The sequence below is a fragment of the Polypterus senegalus genome, chromosome 4 (assembly GCF_016835505.1).
Source record: "Polypterus senegalus isolate Bchr_013 chromosome 4, ASM1683550v1, whole genome shotgun sequence".
Classification (NCBI taxonomy): Eukaryota; Metazoa; Chordata; class Cladistia; order Polypteriformes; family Polypteridae; genus Polypterus; species Polypterus senegalus.
This window is the reverse complement of record NC_053157.1, coordinates 129,395,850-129,417,266: the sequence shown is the minus strand read 5'-3', so window position 1 is coordinate 129,417,266 and position 21,417 is coordinate 129,395,850. Positions and strand designations below refer to the sequence as shown.

At 36.5% G+C, this 21,417-nt stretch overlaps 1 protein-coding gene across 7 annotated transcripts in view; it reads right to left on the bottom strand.

Annotated features, from left to right (window-relative positions):
- pcdh7b (protocadherin 7b) overlaps window positions 1–21,417 on the bottom strand; it is a 471,284-nt gene that overhangs the window by 423,325 nt on the left and 26,542 nt on the right. The window contains exon 2 of one of the 7 annotated variants that reach the window (XM_039751268.1): window positions 6,929–7,347. The exons of the other annotated variants lie outside the window; for them this stretch is intronic. Coding sequence (XP_039607202.1) covers window positions 7,282–7,347 — 66 coding nt within the window. The 3' untranslated portion in view covers window positions 6,929–7,281. Of the gene's footprint in view, window positions 1–6,928; window positions 7,348–21,417 lie in introns of those variants that run through there. 7 annotated transcript variants of the gene reach the window in all.

Genomic DNA, 21,417 nt, shown 5'->3' with positions numbered 1-21,417 from the left:
TGTCAGAGTCACATAAAGGCTAGCAGAACAAGTTCTTTCTCTTTTTGTAGTTTAATATCGGAGAACTGCCTCTCTGTTCTGTGGAATTCTACAGCTGTAGGCACCACTTTTCATTTCAACAGTGGCACTGCGCAGTCTAACCCGATACGACTTCTATAACCCTTTGGACATACAATCGTTTTGCTTGATACTCATTTTTGCTTACATTGATCCTCGCTGGCAGACAACCAGAGTTTGGCTGTCTATATCGATTTCGCTAGCCACTTGGAGCACCATAATAAAAGTTTTAAATTTGGTCAGCTAAGAAAGTGGAAACAATTCCTTTTTTCTGTGGGAAAAGAACGTACTGATTGCTACTTCAGATTTTATTCATTAAGAAAGATCTCAGCCCGGACATTACTCAGTTATTCAATAACCGAGTTCATAAGCACTGAACCTAGCATCATTTTGCTTAAAGGAGAAAAATGCTCTTCTTGTGTTGGCTTGCAAGCTCTCTCTGTTTTATGAGAGTAATCAAACAGGAATGCAGCTGCTTTTACTCACTGCAAGCCCCCCACATACGTTCTGATTAGTGCAGGAAGGAACGTTGTTACTCACTTTAGTATAAACTAATGTTGCAATCCCATTCTGAGAAAGAAAGAAAGAAAGAAAGACTAGTTCATCTCTGGTAGCCTTTGCCTCTGATAGTGTTTTATTGGTTTGTGTTTTTTCTGAAAAGACCAGGCAGTGATGAAATATTTAAAGCTTCCATTTGAATGTTATCACTTCCCTATGCTTCACAGTTACAAAAGCATGATGTTTATTTCCATTATTTTCTACTCCTGTTTAGTTTTCACCTGTTTTTCTATCTCTTTGTGATTTATGTGCTGGTGAATGATTTAACCACATAGCTTTAGGGATCTGGGTTTGAATCCTGGCCTGGTCAGGGGTCTCACTTTGTCTGTATATTTTTCCCCCCAATTACAATGAGGTTCAGATTGCAATGACTCTGAATTTGTCTGATACAAGTAAGTGTTGTTGTGGGCATGGATGCCCAAACACAATGGACTGGCATCCTTAAAAGGGATGGTGCTCAATACTCCCTCCAGTCCAGTAACCCACAACCCTATAATGGAAAAAAATGGATTCAAGGAAACAATGGTGGCCTTTGTATTCTCTCCCGTGCAGCACAATGTAGATGGGCAGACAGATTATGGCACCTTATTTCTGCAAAACTCAAACATGTAAAAACACCGATGAAGAGGGGGCTCTTCAGCTACAAATTGATGTTGGATGTTTGATCATTAGATTTGCACAGAAAGAAACCCTATTTAGAGCAAGCATTGGAATGGATTCATCAGCTAACAGCATTCTAGCTTCCATGCCCATGCCTGTGCAATCTATCGACAATAAGTGAAGCTGAAGCACAAATTTGCAGCCCCTGCACCCTATCAGCAAACACCTACTCCATATTGATAAAAGCCTCATTCACTTTTAAATACTTGCTATTTTCAGGCTATCTTTCTACACTCATCCAAGTCAAGTTAAAAATAATGCCAGTAAGCTAGTAATTGAATTATTAATATGACTACATATTTGTGAAAAGTAACAGATTTCAAAGATCAGAGCTCCCAGTTGCGCCCACATTCTCTCTGTATGTATACTGTGCGGTGTATGAACTGTGTGGTATTTTCACACGAGCTTAGCATACATCTGTCAATTCTCAGCATATTTAAAATCAAGAATAAAAAGATGAGACATTCCCAAAGGTAGTGGCACAAAGCAAAGCCCCCATTCACAAAGAATTCCAAATCAGTACTTCAGAAGACCCTTTCAGACTGTTGTGGCTTAACCATTTAGTCCATTTTTGTTCACTTCAATGTTCACTGTTATCAGTAGATATTCAACACTAAAAAGCACTCAGGTCTAAGAACTGCAGTTTTGCTCAATATATTTCCTCTTTAATTTAATACATAACTAGTGGTATCTGACAATTACTTAGTATATAAACTACAGAACTAATAAGCAACAATGATTAATATATCTGGTAAAAATAAAAAGAATATAGATATGGTCTACTATTCATAAATAGGCAACACAAAATTTGGTCATCGTTAGAAAAATGAAGTCTATGTTCTGAAACGTGTTCAGTCTACAAAATGTGTGGGGAACAGTTTTTTTGTGTTTGCTGGCCTAGTTTGGGTTTTGTAAATTATGGATCTAGAAATGAATTGACTGGTCTGTGCTGAAAAGGCAGCACCCATTAACTGTTAAATATATATACTGTACATTTTTGTTATTATATGTTCATAGCATATAAGAATTGTCACATGTAGAGTGTACAGTAATATTCTTTCTTGCGTGTGCTTATCAACATATTAAAGCTTCCTGTATTACATTGTTTCCAGATTTCCTTCTTTAACTCTATCTTTATAAAATCTACATATATAATGTTGTTTGTATTTGTTGCTACTACAGACGACTTTAATTTAATGTAGCTTGTTTTTGTTATTGAAATTGAAAGTGCAAATAAGACACTTGTCATGTCAGGCAAACACAATCCAGAATCCTGATATGGCTTGGAACCATGTAAATAATGTGAAGAGGGCTTACTGAAAAATAACTTTTAGTGTGCGAGCATGCACAGCTTTAACTTATTTTAACTTTCTGTTTCTTCTTTTTTTTTTTTTTTTACAGTGGTCAGTGCTGCTGCCTCGCAAATCTAGTGACCTGGGCTCTAATTCCTGCTCAGTTCTTATCTGTGTGGAATCTTCATGTTTTCCCTGTGTCTGTGTGAGTTTTTCTTACACATTTCCAAAGGCAATTGATTCCAAATTGACTAGAGTTCAGTGTGTGGCCTGTGTTTTAGAATATTATGTTATATGTACATAATTTGTTTAATTTAATTTTAACTTGCCTTTGGGTGCTTTGAAATTAAGTTAAGAATTAGAAGTATTATTATTTCTAGCAGCATGGTTGCACAGTGTGTAACACTGATGTTTCACAGATGTATCTATAGACTATTTGAGTTTTTCTTACCAAATTTCCCCAAAGATGTCTTGCTTTAGTTGTTTGGGAAAGCTTTAGTTGGTTATTTAGTAGTTTAAATTGGACAATATGTATGGCAGCATAGTTATGTGTGTGTGTGTTTACATGATGGACACTCTCTAGAGGGTTGTTTCCCCAGCTTACTGAGATCCAGATTTGAATAAAGTCAATTTCAGAATTATGGATATTTGTATTACTAGCTGTGCTACCTATCTAAGGTGGAATGAAAGGTAAGTACTTAGCATTGCCAAATTTCCCTTGGGAACAAATAAAGTTCTATCTAGACCTCTGCGTTACCATTTGCACTGCACCATGCAATACCTATGTGTCTGTTGTCATTTCATATGGGATTTGTAAAAGCAGTGTTAATGTTTGTGATGCACCATTTTTCGGAATGATGGAGACATAGCAACTGGGTGGACATGCAGACAGACACACAGACACTTACCCTTTTATTAAGATGGATTATCATTATTTTTAACTGACTTTAAACCCCCATTCTCACAGTGGGAGAAGGCAGCGTGTGAGGAACACAAGGCCAACACAATTGCTCATTTTCAACAGGATTACTTTTACCTATATAGAAGCAGTTAAAGGGAGAGGGCACTATATTCTTTAAACATACAATAACCAGTTAGCTCAGTCTGAGAAACCTCTAGTAACACTTATTGTCAAGACAGCTTGCAGTTGTACCCTTAATAGTCTATAAAGCAGCATTCTCAAGAATGACTTTACTTTCAACCGACAAAGCTGAAATCTGGTACACAGGTACTTCTCACTACAAGTTGGGTTTTTTGATGTAAATTTGTACCATGCTTTCCTCTATGATTTATCAACAGAGAGTGTTATAGTTACATTGCTTTAACTAAGAAATCTGGGTTGAATATCCACCCACCGCAATTAAACAAGTTCTTTAATTAAGTAGTTCCGTCATTATTTTGGCAAAACCCCTAACCAAGCCCGGCGGAGCTATACTTTCGTCAGAGTTATTTATTAGGGTTCTTTGCACTAAAAGAGAAAAATAAATGAGACTTTTGTATATGAAGATGTTTTCATTTACTCAAACTAGTTATGTACTTAATGCAACAAGTTTGATCATTTATAATTACCTTTACCTTTCTATTTTCTCACCTAGGCAATATTGGTTAATTGTTAAAACTTCAGCAGCATGGTAAAATGGTTAGTGCCACCATCTCAAAGCTCAGTCAAAGCTAGCTCTGTATGTTGCTCATTGCCTCTTCTTCATATTATTTATTTTTTATCATATCCCAAAGACACACTGGTAAAAATAGCTCGAGGTTCTAATCAAGCTTGAGTATGGGTGAGTGTAGATGTGTCAAGTTTTGTGTTCTCCTAGGTAAACTCTGGGTTCCCATAACCTTGTAAGGGAAAAGCAGACAGAATAAATAAACTGCTCAAAAAAATTAAAGGAACACTTTGATCTCAATGGGAAAAAAAATCCAGCTGTATATCTATACTGATACAGACTGGGTAATGTGTTAGAAACGAAATGATGCCACATCGTTTGACGGAAATGAAAATTATCAACCTACAGAGGGCTGAATTGAAAGACACCCTGAAAATCAAAGTGAAAAAATGATGCGGCAGGCTCAAAATCATACTTAGTAGTTTGTATGGCCCCCACGTACATGTATCCATGCCTGACATTGTCAGGGCATGCTCCTAATGAGACGATGGATGGTCTCCGGGGGATCTCTTCCCAGATCTGGACCAGGGCATCACTGAGCTCCTGAACAGTCTGAGGTGCAACCTGGCGGCGTCAGATAGATCGAAACCTAATGTCCCAAAGGTGTTCTATTGGATTTAGGTTGGGCGAGCATGGGGCCAGTCAATGGTATCAATTCCTTGATCCTCCAGGAACTGCCTGCATACTCTCGCCACATGAGGCCGGGCATTGTCGTGCACCAGGAGGAACCCAGGCCTCACTGCACCAGCATAAGGTTTAACAATGGGTCCCATCATCCCGATACCTAATGGCAGTCAAGGTGCTGTTGTCTAGCTTGTAGAGGTCTGTTTGTCCCTCCATGGATATGCCTCCTCAGTCCATCACTAACCCACCACCAAACCGGTCATGCTAAATGATGTTACCGGCAGCATAACTTTCTCCATGGCTTCTCCAGACCCTTCCACATCTGTCACATGTGTTCAGGGTGAACCTGCTCTCACCTGTGAAAAGCACAAGGTGCACCTGCCAATTCTGGTATTCAATGGCAAATGCCGATCGAGCTCCACGGTGCCAGGCAGTGAGCACAGGGCCCACTAGAGGATGTCGGGCCCTCAGGCCACCCTCATGAAATCTGTTTCTGATTGTTTGGTCAGAGACATTCACACCAGTGCTCATCCTGTTCCTCCTTGCCCAAAGGAGCAGATACTGGTCACTCCTGCTGATGGGTTAAAGACTTTCTACGAGGGGCTCTGTCCAGCTCTCCTAGAGTAACTGCCTGTCTCCTGGAATCTCCTCCATGCCCTTGAGACTGTGCCGGGAGACACAACAAACCTTCTGGCAATGGCATGTATTGATGTGCCATCCTGGAGATGTTGGACTACCTGTGCACACTGTGTAGGGTCCAGGTATTGCCTTATGCTACCAGTAGTGACACTGACTGTAGCCAAATGCAAAACTAGTGAAAAACCAGTCAGGAAAGATGAGGAAGGAAAAATGTCAGTAGCCCCCACCTGTTAAACCATTCCTGTTTTGGGGGTTGTCTCATTATTGCCCCTCTAGTGCATCTGTTGCTAATTTCATTAACACCAAAGCAGCTGAAGCTGATTAACAACCCCCTCTGCTACTTAACTGACCAGATCAATATCCCAAATGTTTCATTGACTTGATGCAATACTCTGATTAAAAAGTGTTGCTTTAATTTTTTGAGCAGTATATAAATAGACATATATAATTTTTGAGACTGATACAGAAGTTTAACAATTAGACATGAGCCATCAACTTCACTGTGTGTTTCAGACAAACACAAAATATGAAGCACACTTAATAGTTAGGTTACTGAAGCAGCTGCATCATTTTAATAGTGACTCATGACCAAAGATCACAGTGTTCTCATGTTTCATTTTGCAGGTAGCCTGCTGTGTTTCTGTTATTTGCAGTACTATGGACAAACCAGGTCAGTACAAGAACTATCAGTATATTTTGGTTTAAGATGCTATGTGTTGAGCTTCAGTTAATGGTAGGATTCTTAAAATACAAAGCTATAATTGTTGGCATACTCTTCTAGAATGATAACAATGATAACATTCAGACATTAAATCTGCAATGTTTATGAAGGTGCCTTTGTAATGTCTACCAAGGCCCATTCTCAACACTCTAAAATGTGTCATCAGAAGGAAACGATTACAATTACTGTTGCCCGCAGCTAGAATTAAACTGGTGACATAAAGGTCAAAGTTGCCTGCCATCCACTGTCATCAGTCACAGAAAACAGCACATCAAACTGTTCTGCAAATAGCCTGCCAATATAAAACATTAAAGCAAATAGCCATAGTAACATTAAAAAGGGTTGTGGGTACATCTTTGGGGGGCATGTCAGGAACTAACACTGAATTAGATGGCTGTCTATGGAATTACATACACCGACATGGCTCCAATACATACAGTATGCTAACCTAACCTAAATGTCACTGGAATAGAGGAGAAAAACTTTAGTATCTGAGTAAAAACCAACCAATATACTCTGAGAATATGTAAGTGCCACACAGGCAGAGATTAAATGCTGGATTCCTAGGACAATGGATCTGATAGGCAGCAGACCCGACCATGGCACGCTCTACTTTACTGTTCAATTTGGAAAAAAGAGTAAGTGCACCAAAGGTAACGTCATGTCTTTAACATAGGCAGTGTGAGAATGAAAAGTTATGCTCATTGGGATTAAATGTCTACAAAACTTTATTAATTTGGAGTAAACAATGAATATAAAGCAAAACAGAGATTTAATGGGCAAACAGTGTAAACCTGCTTTTCAGAAAACTAGAGAAAAGTGACAATAACATGCTGATACAAGGCAAAAAACTTTTTATTTGTCACTAGATGGTTTTTCCAAAAATAACAAACTGGAATCAAACGTCATGTGCATATTATAAGTATGAGTAGAAGAAGTCATGGCTTGTAGCTTTCATCCATCCTCAAAAACTCCCATGCCAGGGAAATCTTTATGAAAAAGATCATACATAAAGTTCCACCACACTAACTTTGCTCTCAGGTTTTGCTCATGTCCAGTTTTACTAATGGTCAAAGGTACCATCCTGCGCTGTGGTCTTCTTCTCAGGCCAATGGATGGAGGAACATGCCTGGGAAAAATAAATTGTGTCATTAACGATGAACCCAGTGTCTCAGCAAGGAGTGTTTTATATCTCAATCAGGAAAAACAAACCAATGTCAGCAAAGGATCTGTGAAGAGCATGTCAAATATTGATATACTATTTTTATTTTTATACCCCTAAGTTCTTGTTGATAACACCTAAAATTGGGCTATAAAAATCAGCTACATGGAGTATTTTTGTGTAGCTCACTTTTGTTATGGAGTATTTGGTCATTGGTGGTAAAGGGATACTGGGTCCCATTGAGGTGTTTGCATACTGGCAAATCTCCATTTTAAACCAGAGAGCCGTATACTGTAGCTCTACAAAAATGGTAGTTGAAATGAATTGTTATTAAACATTCTCCAAACCACAACATAGTCACTGTACACTGCTGTTCAAGTAAATTTTCATCTAAACAAATGCATCATTTTGATGGTTGGTTTTACTTGATTTCATTTCATATCAGATTAAAATGAGATATTTCTACAAATACTTATGTTAAAGGAATTCTTCAGCCAAAAATTACATTAATTTTATCTTACTTACCACATGTAATTTGTAGTCAGCTGAGAAAATTTTTTTATCTCATGTTTTCAGGCAACACAGGGACAGAAAATCTTCTAATATAATATAAGTCATTGGTGAGCAACACTGGACTGATATCAGCAAATGATACCAAAATGTCCATAAAGAAATTTCACGTAATCCACACATGAAGTCATCTGGTCATATGCTCACAGTGTCTCAAACACATGTATTGTTAATAATGCTCCAATGACCTAAAGCGGAACAAGCTCAGATATGAATCAGTATTTGAAATGTACACTTGCCTCCCTTTCATTATATTTATAATTATATTGAAAGCTGGATTGCATTTGAATTTTTTAGCAGTGAATTGTGAAACTGCACAGGTGAATTGATCTTCTGCTTGTTATGCACCCTTAGACAATGCAACGTTAGACAATGAATAAGCTGTTACTCGGCTGGACTTGTGCCCTAATGAATGAATGGGAACAGGTTCTTCAATTCAAATGCTCACTTACATCAAAGTGTGGTCACTATTGACTGTATCAGAAACTTTTTGTAATCTCCATCCATCATTAAAATAAGGGCTTCCATTTTTTTTTCTCAGCCATCACCACAGACTACAGGAGGTATTTAACATATATATATATATATATATATATATATATATATATATATATATATATAATAAATAAAAAATCATAAGCCTAAAAGTGCAATGATTTTATGTGATGTTTTTATGTTATGCTTTAAATTGGGCTTATTTTAAAACCTACATATATATTTTTGGTATCATTCTTTTCAGAATTTATCAAACATTAATATAATGTTGTTAGATGTTCAGATTCTTATTCCCTTTTTAAATTATAAACTAAAAAATATCAAGAAATAAGCGGAAGAGGATGGATGGACACAACAGAGCCGGTAGAGACGCAAAGCGGCTGGTGCATAGCGCAGACCGGGGTATGGTGTGGGGTTGTTGAACGAAGCAAGCAGGGCATAAACTTTCTAGTATATATATATATATATATATATATATATATATATATATATATATATATATATATATATATATATATATATTGTAAGCTTGATGCTATATAGCGCCTGACCCGACACAGAATGACACAGAGGTACATATACAATAAAATAAACCACAGTATTTATTTTCTTCCCCTGTGGGCACACATCCTCCCCGTGACCTACAGGTAATACACAGTCCCAGCACTAATCACACCAGTACAACAAGCACTTTTCTCTCCTTGGCACTACCACTCCTCCCAAGCAACCATGTTCTCCTCCACCCTACTCTGGCCCTTGAGTAGTGGCTGCAGGCTCTTTTTGTAGCCCTTCCGGAAGTGCTCCAGGTAGTAATTGGCCTAATTAGGCTGCACTTCTGGGTGTGGCTGCATTCCAGCCCGCAGAGGCCTGTTAAGCCGTGCAGCTTCTCTGGGAGGTGGCTATGGAGCCCAACAGGTCTGAGTCCTGAAGTCTCACACCTGCTGCCCCGATGTAACCCAAGAGGGCTGTCACCATGCGTTCCGGGGGACTTAGAGTGCATCCAGCGATGAAGGCGCGTCCTGGCCGGGTATGGGACCCAGCCACCCGTTGCAATATATATATATATATATATATATATATGTATATATATAGAAAATTTTGCAAAGAATATTCCTTTAATAATCATATTTGAGTTAATTAAGTTAGTGTTTTAATTTAATTTTTTCAAGGTCTATACTATATGTTGACCAAAATAATAATGGTGAACTAGTTACCACTACCGAATCCAGGTTTGAATATATATATTTCCATATCTTGTATTGTCCAACTAGAGGCGAACTGAGCTTTCTCTGGGTATTGTACTTTTTATTAACATTCTAAAAATGTTTCAAACTATCCATACATTTTCATTAGGCACTGAGGTTTCTAGAAACATTCTAATGACATTTACATCTATCCATTCATTTGTTAACTCATGATTTGAGTTTCCTCGGTTCACTGAGGTTTTCAAAATATCCCTGTAGACATTTTCAACTATTCATCCCTTTTCTACCTTACCTATCTAGTTTGAGATTTACTCTAAAAAACAAAGGCACCAAAGTGGTTCATCAGAGCAATGCCATAGGGGAAACACTTTTGTTGTCCAAAAGAGCCATCCATATTAAGGTTCCAGGAAGAACCTTTAATTCAGAGCCACAGCAGATTCCATGAATAGGCAACACATTTTTGAAAAATCTTTGAGTCCATGATATTAAAAGACTCTTACTGTATGCAGTAACACAGGATAAGTTCAGGTTTTCTTGATATGTTTGTAACCTCCTAGGTAGCCAACTGTACAGTAAAGATGAAAGTTAAAGATTTCAGTTTTGTCCACATGTTAGTAACCTTTAAAAGCTCAAAGAACCAATTTCAAATGCAAAGAATCCTTCCCAGAAATAAAAGGTTCTTTTTCAGGAAGATGTTCTATGAGGAAGCACACCACCCAGCAAAGGACCATTTTAGAGCTATTAGTTTTAGTGTAATATGCAAAACATTCCATTGTAGTGCACACTCAACAGTTTAGAGTTGCAAATTACTTAACATACCAATCTTCAGAGTGTGAGAGGTATGCAAAAACACCCATAGAAAAAATCTGCAGACAAGTTGGAAATATGTAAATTTCCCAAAGAAATTTCTAGGACCTGGATTTCAAACTCAGGTTGTTGGAGCTGTGAGGCAACAGCAGAGTTGAACACTGTACCACAATGCCAGTAGTTTAGTTGTCTTGGAATTTGTTTTTGTGTATATAAATTTACCCTGAGGAAGGTCTGAATGGCTCACCTAGTTTTGAATATTGTCTGGACCCCATTGCGGCTTGACCCTGTGACGTTATAGTAGTTGAAATGAGTTAAAAAATTAATTCATGAAGGAAAATGCTGTATTTTCATGCCTTGGGTAAAACCCAAAAAGTCTGAAAAATGTGGTAGAGCCTTTATTTATTTATTTTTTTTAAATGTAAAACCATTCATGTTCATTTTATCTCTAATTGGAAAACTATTTAATTAAAATTTCAATATTTTAGCCAATGACCTTCCTAACAAATTATGTGGGCATACACTTGGGATCACAAAAAAAACACATTTTACCAAATGTATTAACAAAATCAGTGTAAATGAGAATGGTATTTGGACAATAGCCTTTATCAAAAAAAAAAAAATCCAAAACAGTCAAGAAAAGGTATAACTTATCTAACTTGATTCAGTTTGGTTCAAAGCTCAGAAATACGGAATCCCCATGTGCTTTCAGGAGGCCACTTTAACTGAAAAGAGATTTAATTGGGCTTTGTAAAACTGGCATAGGTAATGGAAGACGAAACAGCTGGAGTAACAGCCCAAATAATCCCACTTGGGTGAGAGTGGGAGGGGGACTGAAAATGCTGTGGGCCATCATTAACTTTCACATTCACATTCAATAAATTAAATTAATGAGGGAATATGCATTGTACGACTTGCTTTAGTGTTATGTGACAAAATATATGGCTGCATTTCAATTAGTCTGAATTTTATAACGCACCTTTCAGGGTGAACACTATTCCAAAGCAGTTTACTGGTACTTTAGAGTCATTCTTCTACTGAGGTGCTGTATATATTTTGACAATTAAAGCACAAGCGGATTAAATAACTTGTTCTGGATTAGGTAGCGAAGAACACTTAGAAAGTGAACATTCAAACTTCAATACAGTTCTAGTACAACTACTAAAACACACTATTAATAAAATGTAATTTTTATAGAAAATCAACTGCCACATACTGTCTGTGTGAAAAGTCCATGATGGGTTACAAAAATAGGCTCACTGTCCATGCTATATGTATTAAAATAGGAACATGTGTTAAACTCAAAGAATGCTCCAAAGCAGAAGGATCTAAAGCTATCCAAACCCACATAAATGTTTCTCTGGCATTTACAGAAAGCCTGATTCCAATAAAGCGAAAAGATTATTGATAAATGTCCAGGGTGTGCCATCTGTTGTGGAGACAAACTGCTGTTAGCTGGAAACAAAAAACACAAAACAACTGTGGCCACAACTGTAAGAGTCTCTTGGGGTTGCAATCTCAAAAGGAATCCCAAATTGAAGACTTCTTTTCAAGCTCTATGGCTCACAAGCATCAGTACATGACATAATCACATAATCTGTCACCTCCTTACGAGAGGCGCTCCTCTGCACCTTTGAATATAATATTTCTCTAGCAGTTCGTGCAACTGGCCTATTTAAACAAAATGTGATCAAATTTGTCTCTGTGTTTCAAATAATTTATTGCTTAGAGGAAAAAAAAAATGCTCTCATCTTACATTGGTTTGTAATATCCAAGCATCTCTCCTTCCCTGGTGAGACATGAGATTAATAAATGAATAAATTGATAGTCAGTCAATCCTTATCGTGTGGTTGACCCCGACCACTTGACATTTCAAACATTTCAGAAATCACTGTCAAATATTTGTAAATTTTATCCATTACTTCTGTCCAATGGAGTACATTAGCTGTTATACAAATATTTTTATGTATTAGTGCAGGGTGTTACACATCATAAGCCACAGGATGGTGGTCAGATATCTCCAGAAATTTGTGACAATTCACTCCAGGAAGCATTTTTAAATATGCCACTTAATCAGAGTCTGAGCTGGTCTCACTTTGCAGCTCGATGAAAGAGCTGTCATCAGGCTGTAGTGATGTGAACAAGCATGCACTCCCAATTTTAAAATGTTTCTGAAATATATTCTCCAATAAGTATATTCTCCTTGCTGGACAGTGATTTGTCCTGATTTTTACTTCTGAATTTGGTACAACATACAATCAGAACTACGCTGCCCTGTTCACTGAAAACACAATCACAGTTTGACTATACTATAAATTTTAATTCAGATGTAATATGCCATCTGGCCATCCTCCATTCCAGTAAAGAGTCCCTGTGTTAGTAAGTGCGCATAATCTAGAACAACTACTGGCTAATCAGTGAGATTTTCAAGTCAATTTCTTTAAAGTATGTAAGAAGAAAGTTGTTAGATCACACCTGCTGATACTGCTGGCAGAACTGAGTTCCTAGCAAATGTGTCGGCATCATGATGTAATAGGCAAAACCCTTAAGATTTAACTATAATATAAACTCTTTAAAGGACAAATGTGGATAAAAATATACCATCCTAGTCATTAGGCTGAATAATTTAGGCAACTTTTCTTTTAAGTAGTATAACACTTTTCAAAAAAACACATAGCACAGCTCCCACAGATATATGATTTAAAACTAGACAAATAGGAACACATTTGACCTTTAAGGGGCACAAAATAAGCCTTTGGTTTAAACCTGGAACCTTGTGATTTCAAGCAACTATTGATTCAAGTTGTCTGTTTTCTACTAAAAAATACAAAAAATGTATAAACAGAATTAATGCCATCACTTGCAATGAAGCTCTCTCCTTAGCTACTCTTGCTTTTGATCAAATTTTTATTAGTGAAATTGAAATTATGACCACTAATGACAGACCACAACATTGCTTGGCTGGTTTCTATGTATTTTACTCAGCTTTTTAGTGGCACTTTCTTAACTGTAACTTCAAAGAAACAATGACAAGTGACACACCTAACTTCTTAAGTGTAAACAAGGCCCTCCCCCAGCAAAATGTAACGCAGAGTTCGTCCCAAAGCAAAACACTTCAAAATGTGATCCCCTCCCAGTGATAATGAGGGGGTGCTATCACCCATAACAAAGAAACAAATTCCTGTCTTGAAAAGAAGGACCACTACATTACATTGTGAAAGAGTAATTGCCGCCTCCACCACAGGCTACCCCTCCAAACTGAAACAACTCTGGGCTGTATCAGTTGATCAGTAAGTCATTAAGCCAACTGCCTTAAACTCCTGCTTCTCTAAATAAGCAAACCACAAGCAGAATGAAAAAGAAAGCTTCATTCCACAACACGTGCACTGACACATCTACAGTCAAGCATGCTATGATTCAGCCACTAATAAATGCATGTGGTTTCTGTGTTGGGTGTATAAAATACTTCAAAAATATACATATAGGAAATATCTGCTGCAGTGTCTGAGCCTCTACTCCATAATCACTTTTCTAAAATAGTCTAGGGTTGATTAAACAAGCCCAGCTTATCACTCTGCCATGCCCAGCAGCTTTGGCTTCTTTTATTTATTCATGCTGCTAAAAAAAATTCAAAGTGACTGCCCTGTCATATTGAGAATGCTCTTATTCACATTTAAAAAAAAAACAAAAAAACGGTGGGTATACATTTCCTTTTATTCCTCATATAAAACTCCCATTTCAAAATAATTATTCTGATTGAAATAAAGATAGATTGCAAAGTCTGGGTTAAAGCTCCACAGTGTAAAATACAGCCCTACTAATTAATTATTATTTTTAAGTATCTTGAGTCTTTTGTAAACCTTATCTTCGTTTGTATTAAATTCCCGCATTAGGACTTGCATTGATTGAGGGTATATTAATTATGTGCTTAGCTCGTCTGTGATTATCATTCATTAAAAATATTAGGCATACTTTTTAATTAAAAAAAAAAAGTTTTCTATTAATATCAGTTTTGGCTTTGTTTGCAAATGTTCCTTTAAGTTAACCCACAAAGTGAAAAAAAGAATGGGGAATCATCGTGTGAAAAATGTTTACCACTTTCACTTCACATTATTGCCATTCACGATGACAGATATTTTACCCAAGTGCCTTAATTGAGTTTGTTTTACATTAATTAACCTTTTTTTTTAATAATAACCAACAATAGATACAAAAACAGCAACAAGATTAATATGATCTTTCAGTAGCTCATTGCTAAATTGCCAGTCCAAAATTTAGTTCTATTTCACGGTTCGCAACAAGCCTCTGCTTCTTGAATACTCAATATGTGAATGCATCAGAATAAATATTAAATGCTTCCCCATAGTCACAAGTAAGCAATAAATAACCTCCCACTGACAGACTGTTGAAACGAGAAGCGGAACAATGGGAAATAATCTTGGTCCAGTAAAACAGAGCCACACATGTAAGAATACGGCAAGGACGCCATCTCCCAACCCCCTCTGCTTATAATTAGCCTGCCTGTAAAGGTGCCCCTGCTCTTCACTGCTCACCTTTTCTGTGTTCTTTTGTAATAGCAAGCCATTTATCTGGTAAAATTCTTGTAGCCAAGACCTTCATTTCTCAAAGCTGTGGAGGGCTTCAAATTTGACAAGATTTATTTTCAGACACTAATAGTTTCACAAGTGAAATTCATTAATACCACATCTTTTCGTTTCCATGACTTCAATGCTTGTGTGTGTATGTGCATATATATATATATATATATATATATATATATATATATATGAAATCTTTTCACCTACATCACTCCACTGAATTTTCCACATATGATGAAGAAGGGCTGTAGTGCTGTTTTTGCTGCCGCAGCTCATGCTGCACTTGTGATTGGAGTATGACAGCCATCTTCCCTGCCGGGTGATCGATGACTTCTCAATGTGCTTAAGCCTGCTTCGTACACAGCTAATCTCATTTAAGGACATATTCTAATGAACCATTGTAAAGGCTAATAGCAAAAAAGCAAAGCATACTTTGTGGTTTATTCTACAGTACAGCAAAGCTATTCTTATCTGGTGAATATAGAAAAAGCCTCAAGGGCTGATTAAAATAATAAAAAGTTAAAAACTATGGCATATATTTTTGCCTGTGAGCATTTCTTTACATCCTGTACACTTACTCTGTAATCTGGTGACTTTAATACAGGCTATCTGAGTCACAGATAAACATTTGGTAAGCTCAGAGAAATTACATACATGACAGAGAGCAACACAGTCACACCCGCACTAACACACTAAGCAGCCCCCAGTACTTGACAACGTTCTACATTTATGTTACATTGTATTTTTGAAATATACACCAGAAATTCAAACAGAACCACAGGTTAGTTTATGTTACCCTTGTGCCAGTATAGAATGATAAGCACTGAACAAAGAGGAAGGCAGTAAAGAACAACAGTGTGAGCAAACACATGCATGTCAAACAGTAAGGGCATCAGTGGAATCAATCAAGAGCTATATGTCATCCAGAATTCAAAATGCCATCACAGGTCTAAAGAAAAAAAAAAAAAAAAGAAAGAAGCACACGCATAAACAGAAAAAATGGAAGAACTTATCATGCAGAAAGATTCAGCATTCTATTTTACATAAGAGATACCATTGTATGAATAATTCTGTATTTATTTATTTATGAAAGGTCAACATCACTTTGCTAAGGATACACAGGATCAAGGCAAGAGGAATATCAGTCAATTGACTGAACCACGTCCACTATAATGGTAATATCCTGAAGAACAAAACAGGTAATATTCTTTGAATAAATATTTAGGTCCTAGAGTCTGAATAAAACAAATATGCCTCATCATTTACTGTTCAAAATAAGATGGTAGATGTGCTTTTTGCCTATGAAAGTATTGCAGATTTATAGTTTTATCAATTATTATTTGTAAACTTACATTTTATAGAGAGCAATACAGATTGAAACATGCAGCATTTTATATATGTTCTGTCTCTAACACAAGTACGTACTTGAAGGACAAGCAATACGCCACATGCAAGTAATAGACGGATTCCTGGGACTTTTTGAAAGACTAGCCCTGTGAGACCAAAATGCAAATGAATGAAAGATGACATACTTCATAAAAAGACATAAGGAAAATTGAGCAAAATATCAGCGATCAGAAGAAGAACCCAACATGTTTAAAAGAATACACTGCATTTCCAGTGGAGCTCTCTGCAATAGGTAGACGCAGATCATTGAAACAACTTAGCTGTTTATTCAGCAGCAATAAAATAAAGAACACTAAACACTGTCTAGAGATTTTAATATACATCCATCCTTCCATTATCCAACCTGCTATATCCTAACTACAGGTTCACGGCTGGGATTGGCTCCAGCAGGCCCCAGTGATCCTTTTAATATACAGTGCTTGTATAAACTAGGGTGGGCAAAAGTAGGTTTATAGTTGTACGCAAAACACAGAGTTTATTCTTATATTATTGTTTCATACTGTAGCCAACCCCTGTATTTATGTATATATATAGTTTTTTTTTATTCCTAAGCTTTCAGCTCCTATCAGGAATCATAATCAGAGGAAAATCATTAGTCTTACAGGAATCCATGGCAATATATAGCAACTAAGGAGGGATGGGGAGGTGGATGGGGGAGCGGGGGAATTGATGAGGTGGGTTTGTATTTTTTTTTCAATGATAAGAGATAATTTTGTAGTTTTTAATTTCTTCATATCATTTACATTGACAATACATGTAGAGCTGATCATTATTCTTCTGCATATACATTTGCTGACAAAACATAAATAAGATCAAGATAAAAAAAGAAAAACATAAAGGCAGGACACAAACTACAGTGCCAATAACTTGCTCTCGGACATCCTACCATCTGTGGTATTCTGCAACCACTACAGACTGACATAAATACCCTCCTTCTCCAGTTTTAAATACAAACCATCATCTCAATTTTGTATGATTTTTTGTGATTAAATTAACTTTTCGGTGAAGATGGGTTTTTTGTGGGTTTCAAGATCATAACATCGATCCATAAGTGAAAACCCTTTTTCTTTAGGTTGTCTACAAAGAGCTCAAAATTTCTTCTTCAGCCAGTCACTATAATTTTTCATTAATTCCTTATCTTAACTCACTTATCCAATTATAGAGTCCCCCGAGCTCATGTACAGAGCAGTGTACACAAAGAAGGAGCCAATCCTGAACCAGGCTATCACAGGGGCACAGTCAGAAGATTGACAATAATCACACACACAAGACTAAATTAGAATAATTAACAAACACTATTTTTCACTTTGAATATGGAAGGTAACTAGAAATGTCTAAAGAATACAAAGATTGAATGTGAAAACTGCACACAGACATTGTCAGGGTAGGAGTCAGAACCTAAGCATAAGAACTAACCACTGTGCAACACGTGCCTTTATTTGTGATTTACATGATGTGGGAACTGCACACCATCCATGGTTGGTTCCTGCCTTGTGCCTACTGCTGGTGGGATATTCAGGTTACCCATGATAATAAAATATTATGTTTTATTTATACTTTTATGACATGCACTGAGCAGAATTAATTTTTCTGAGTGGAACAAGATTTTCAGGATTCCCAATGTCAGTGGAGCACAGTTAGTACTCAAAAAAACTTAACAGGAAACTGCCAACCAAGAACTGACAAGATAAAAGTATTGCAGGTTGAATCTTTATTTGTCATGCCTGCACACTGCAAATATCACAGAAATGGAGTGGAGACCAAAGTGTCAAGGGCACTAATATAAAAATCAATTAACTGTCAGAAATAGGGCAGCAACATGGTGCAGTAGTTGGTACTGCAGCCTCACTGCTCCACTGACTTCAGTTCACTTTCTATGGTGTTATCACATTCTCCCTGTTTTAAATTTGGGCTTTGTCTATTCAAGCCAGTTTCCAACTACATCCCAAAGACTTGTCGGTTAGGATATTTAAAAATGAGTTAGTGCATGAGAGTGTGTGTGTGTTCTATGCAGGTTTAATTCTTCTTTTCCACCTAATGCGGGAGGCATGATTGGCTTGCTTTATCTGAAAAATGGATAACTGACATTCAGAAAAAAAAATGCTAGATTAATGATTATACATTTTACCCAGTTCTCCCTTGACGTGCCCTGGCACGATGCAATCTTAATTTAGCCTAAGTGGGTTAAGAAAATAGATGCATGGATATACTTTAGTGGCTGTTCATCCCTAAAAGGGTTCATTTATTATTGCGGTATACAATTTCTATGTAAATGCAGAGGTACACCTTCCAGAGTTAGTGAGATAAAATCCATACAGCTATAGGAAGATCCTCAGAAACATATTATGTCATGGAACGTTATGCTTCAAAGCTCCAAACCCTTGGCTTATAACACGTTATTAGACCAGAATACTCATCTGGAGAGAGAGAGAGAGAGAGAGAGAGAGAGAGAGAGAGAGAGAGAGATAGATAGATAGATAGATAGATAGATAGATAGATAGACTCCCTTTAAATTAATTATGGATCAAGTCATACAACAATCTGTCCATCCATTATATATAACTTATGCTTATTTGTGTAGCATACAGAATAGACTTCACTAAAAGTGCAATTCCTTCTGCTAGTGTTGCTTTTCTAGTGTGAATGATTGCTTTATATGCAGTACACTTTTGATTGCCTGGGACAAATTTGCTTAACTAGTAATATTTCTGTGACTTTCTCTTTAGAAATTAATGCTTTGTATTTACAGAAAAAAGAGTTGTGTGTGTGTGGTTTTTTTTCTTCAAATTCATCAGAGGTGCTATACATTACATAAGACAGCACTATACAACACCAAAAAGCAGTCATCTTCATAACAGAAGTAAATGTCAGATCTCAAGTTTTTTTTCTTTAATTCCTCTTGCTTAGAAAAGTTTTCGCCTGGAGGTTGATTCCTTGTTTTTTTCTACTCTTTGCTTTGTACTCTGCCTAGTGCTTTCTGAATATTTAGAACTTTTCAAATCATACATTTTAAATGGATGTAAATCGTGACTAACATTTTGATTCTGTAAAACATTTTTGCTGATTGACAAAGCTGGTCAAAAAATTAAAACAATAAAATAAAAAATGCTGAATCCATTCTATATACACTAGCTTTGAGGTAAAAAAAAAAATCCTGACAAGCCTAGCAAAAACACCTAATTTTCTGGTTTTGAAAAAGAACACTTTGCAGTAACAGAAAATAATAATTTTAATAATGATGATAATGATCAGCTTGGATTTCTTTGCAGCTGTAGTCAGGACATTCTAGTAAACATGTACATTTCTCTCAGCATTTGTTAAAAGTTTATTGATTATTATGAGTCTTAAAATGGTCTTCTGCAGAGACTGGTATGAAATGGCCAGCATTATGTGCCAAAGCATCATTAAAGTAACAATTGAGAGACCATATGCAGTCAATGGTGGGCTTTGTTGTGGTGTTTAATTAACTGCATGATTACAAACGGCTTGGTAAATCACAGCACACCTGGGCATTTGAAAGGAAATGATGAAAGAAGAATTGGTAGACCCATTTATTGGACACAGATGGCTGATGAAACATTGTTTAACACCCCGGTCGGCCCTCCACCCACCATACCCACTTGATGACACGTTATGCACTCATTGATGGGGTGGGTGATGGCACAGTCTTAATTAAATTGCCTAATACTTCAACAAAGCACACAGCCTGCAGCAAACAGCAGAAATCTCAGTGAGCTCAAATATCACAAGTAATACAATCCTTCAAACAGGAGTCCCCAGAATCAGTTCATATGTGCAGCAAAGAATTTAAAGAATCCTTACTGACGTGCATTAAACAAACAAAAGTCAGCATATTTAATTGCTTTATAGTGGAACTGAACTATTAAATGCTGAACTGAATCACTCATCAAGTGGCTGTCTGGACCAAAGATGTCACTACTGGGAAATTTTGCTTATTCATCTTTCTTAGTTTTCATTTTTTCCCAGGATCTTCCTAGAAATCAGTGTTTGCAGGTAAGAGGAAATGAGATTTGGAGAATGCAATACATCTAAAAATCCAAATGGCTCAAAATAAACATCTTGTACTTCACTTTGATTCCAGGACTGTATATCTTTTAATGCTTTCATAATATGTGCAATTTTTCCAATAAATTAAACTTTAAAATGATAAGTGACATTTAACAATGAACCTAAATGTTATGTGACATGATATGGATTAATACATTTTTTTGTTGAAAATTACGGTGCTTAGCCCCCTGCTCACTTCACTCGCCAACCCCCATGACTGTGCTAAGCGCTAACTTCTTTGCAGTTCTGTCACTCACGTATGGGGATGTGGATGTACAATTTAAACATTTTATTTTCGTGGGAATTGTTACATATGCATAATAGAACTATTTTACATTGCAGCAAGTAATTAACCATATTAAAAAGGAGTAAAATGTAATAATTTGAAAGTAAATTATGTTTCATGTTGCGTTACAGTTATTCATTGCATAATACAATTTTGTTCTGTTTGGCTTTGAAATTAACACGCAAATACCTTTTAAACTTACACTTTTATTGTAAAACCTCAGTAAAAATATTTTTTTAATAAAATTTTCGGCAATATCGCATTGAATTTTGATTCTGTGTTTGCACTTTCATCATGCCAACACAATGTATAACTGTTTCAATTTGTTAATTGTCTTTGCAAAAGCTATTCTAACGGGAAACTGTTAATGTTTTAATACAAATGGCATATCAAGGTCTCCTTTGTTGTGTAATGTTATCCACGGAAGATATACTACATTACCTTTCTTGGGTTCATCCTTATTTCTACAGTAATTAGTTTCGGTGAAAGACCGGACAGTGTTAACGGTTATAGATATTCGTCGGGATATTGTAAGTTGATGTTTTCATCTTCCGCACAATCACCACCAACTTTTTCACCATCGTATATTGATACGTATGTA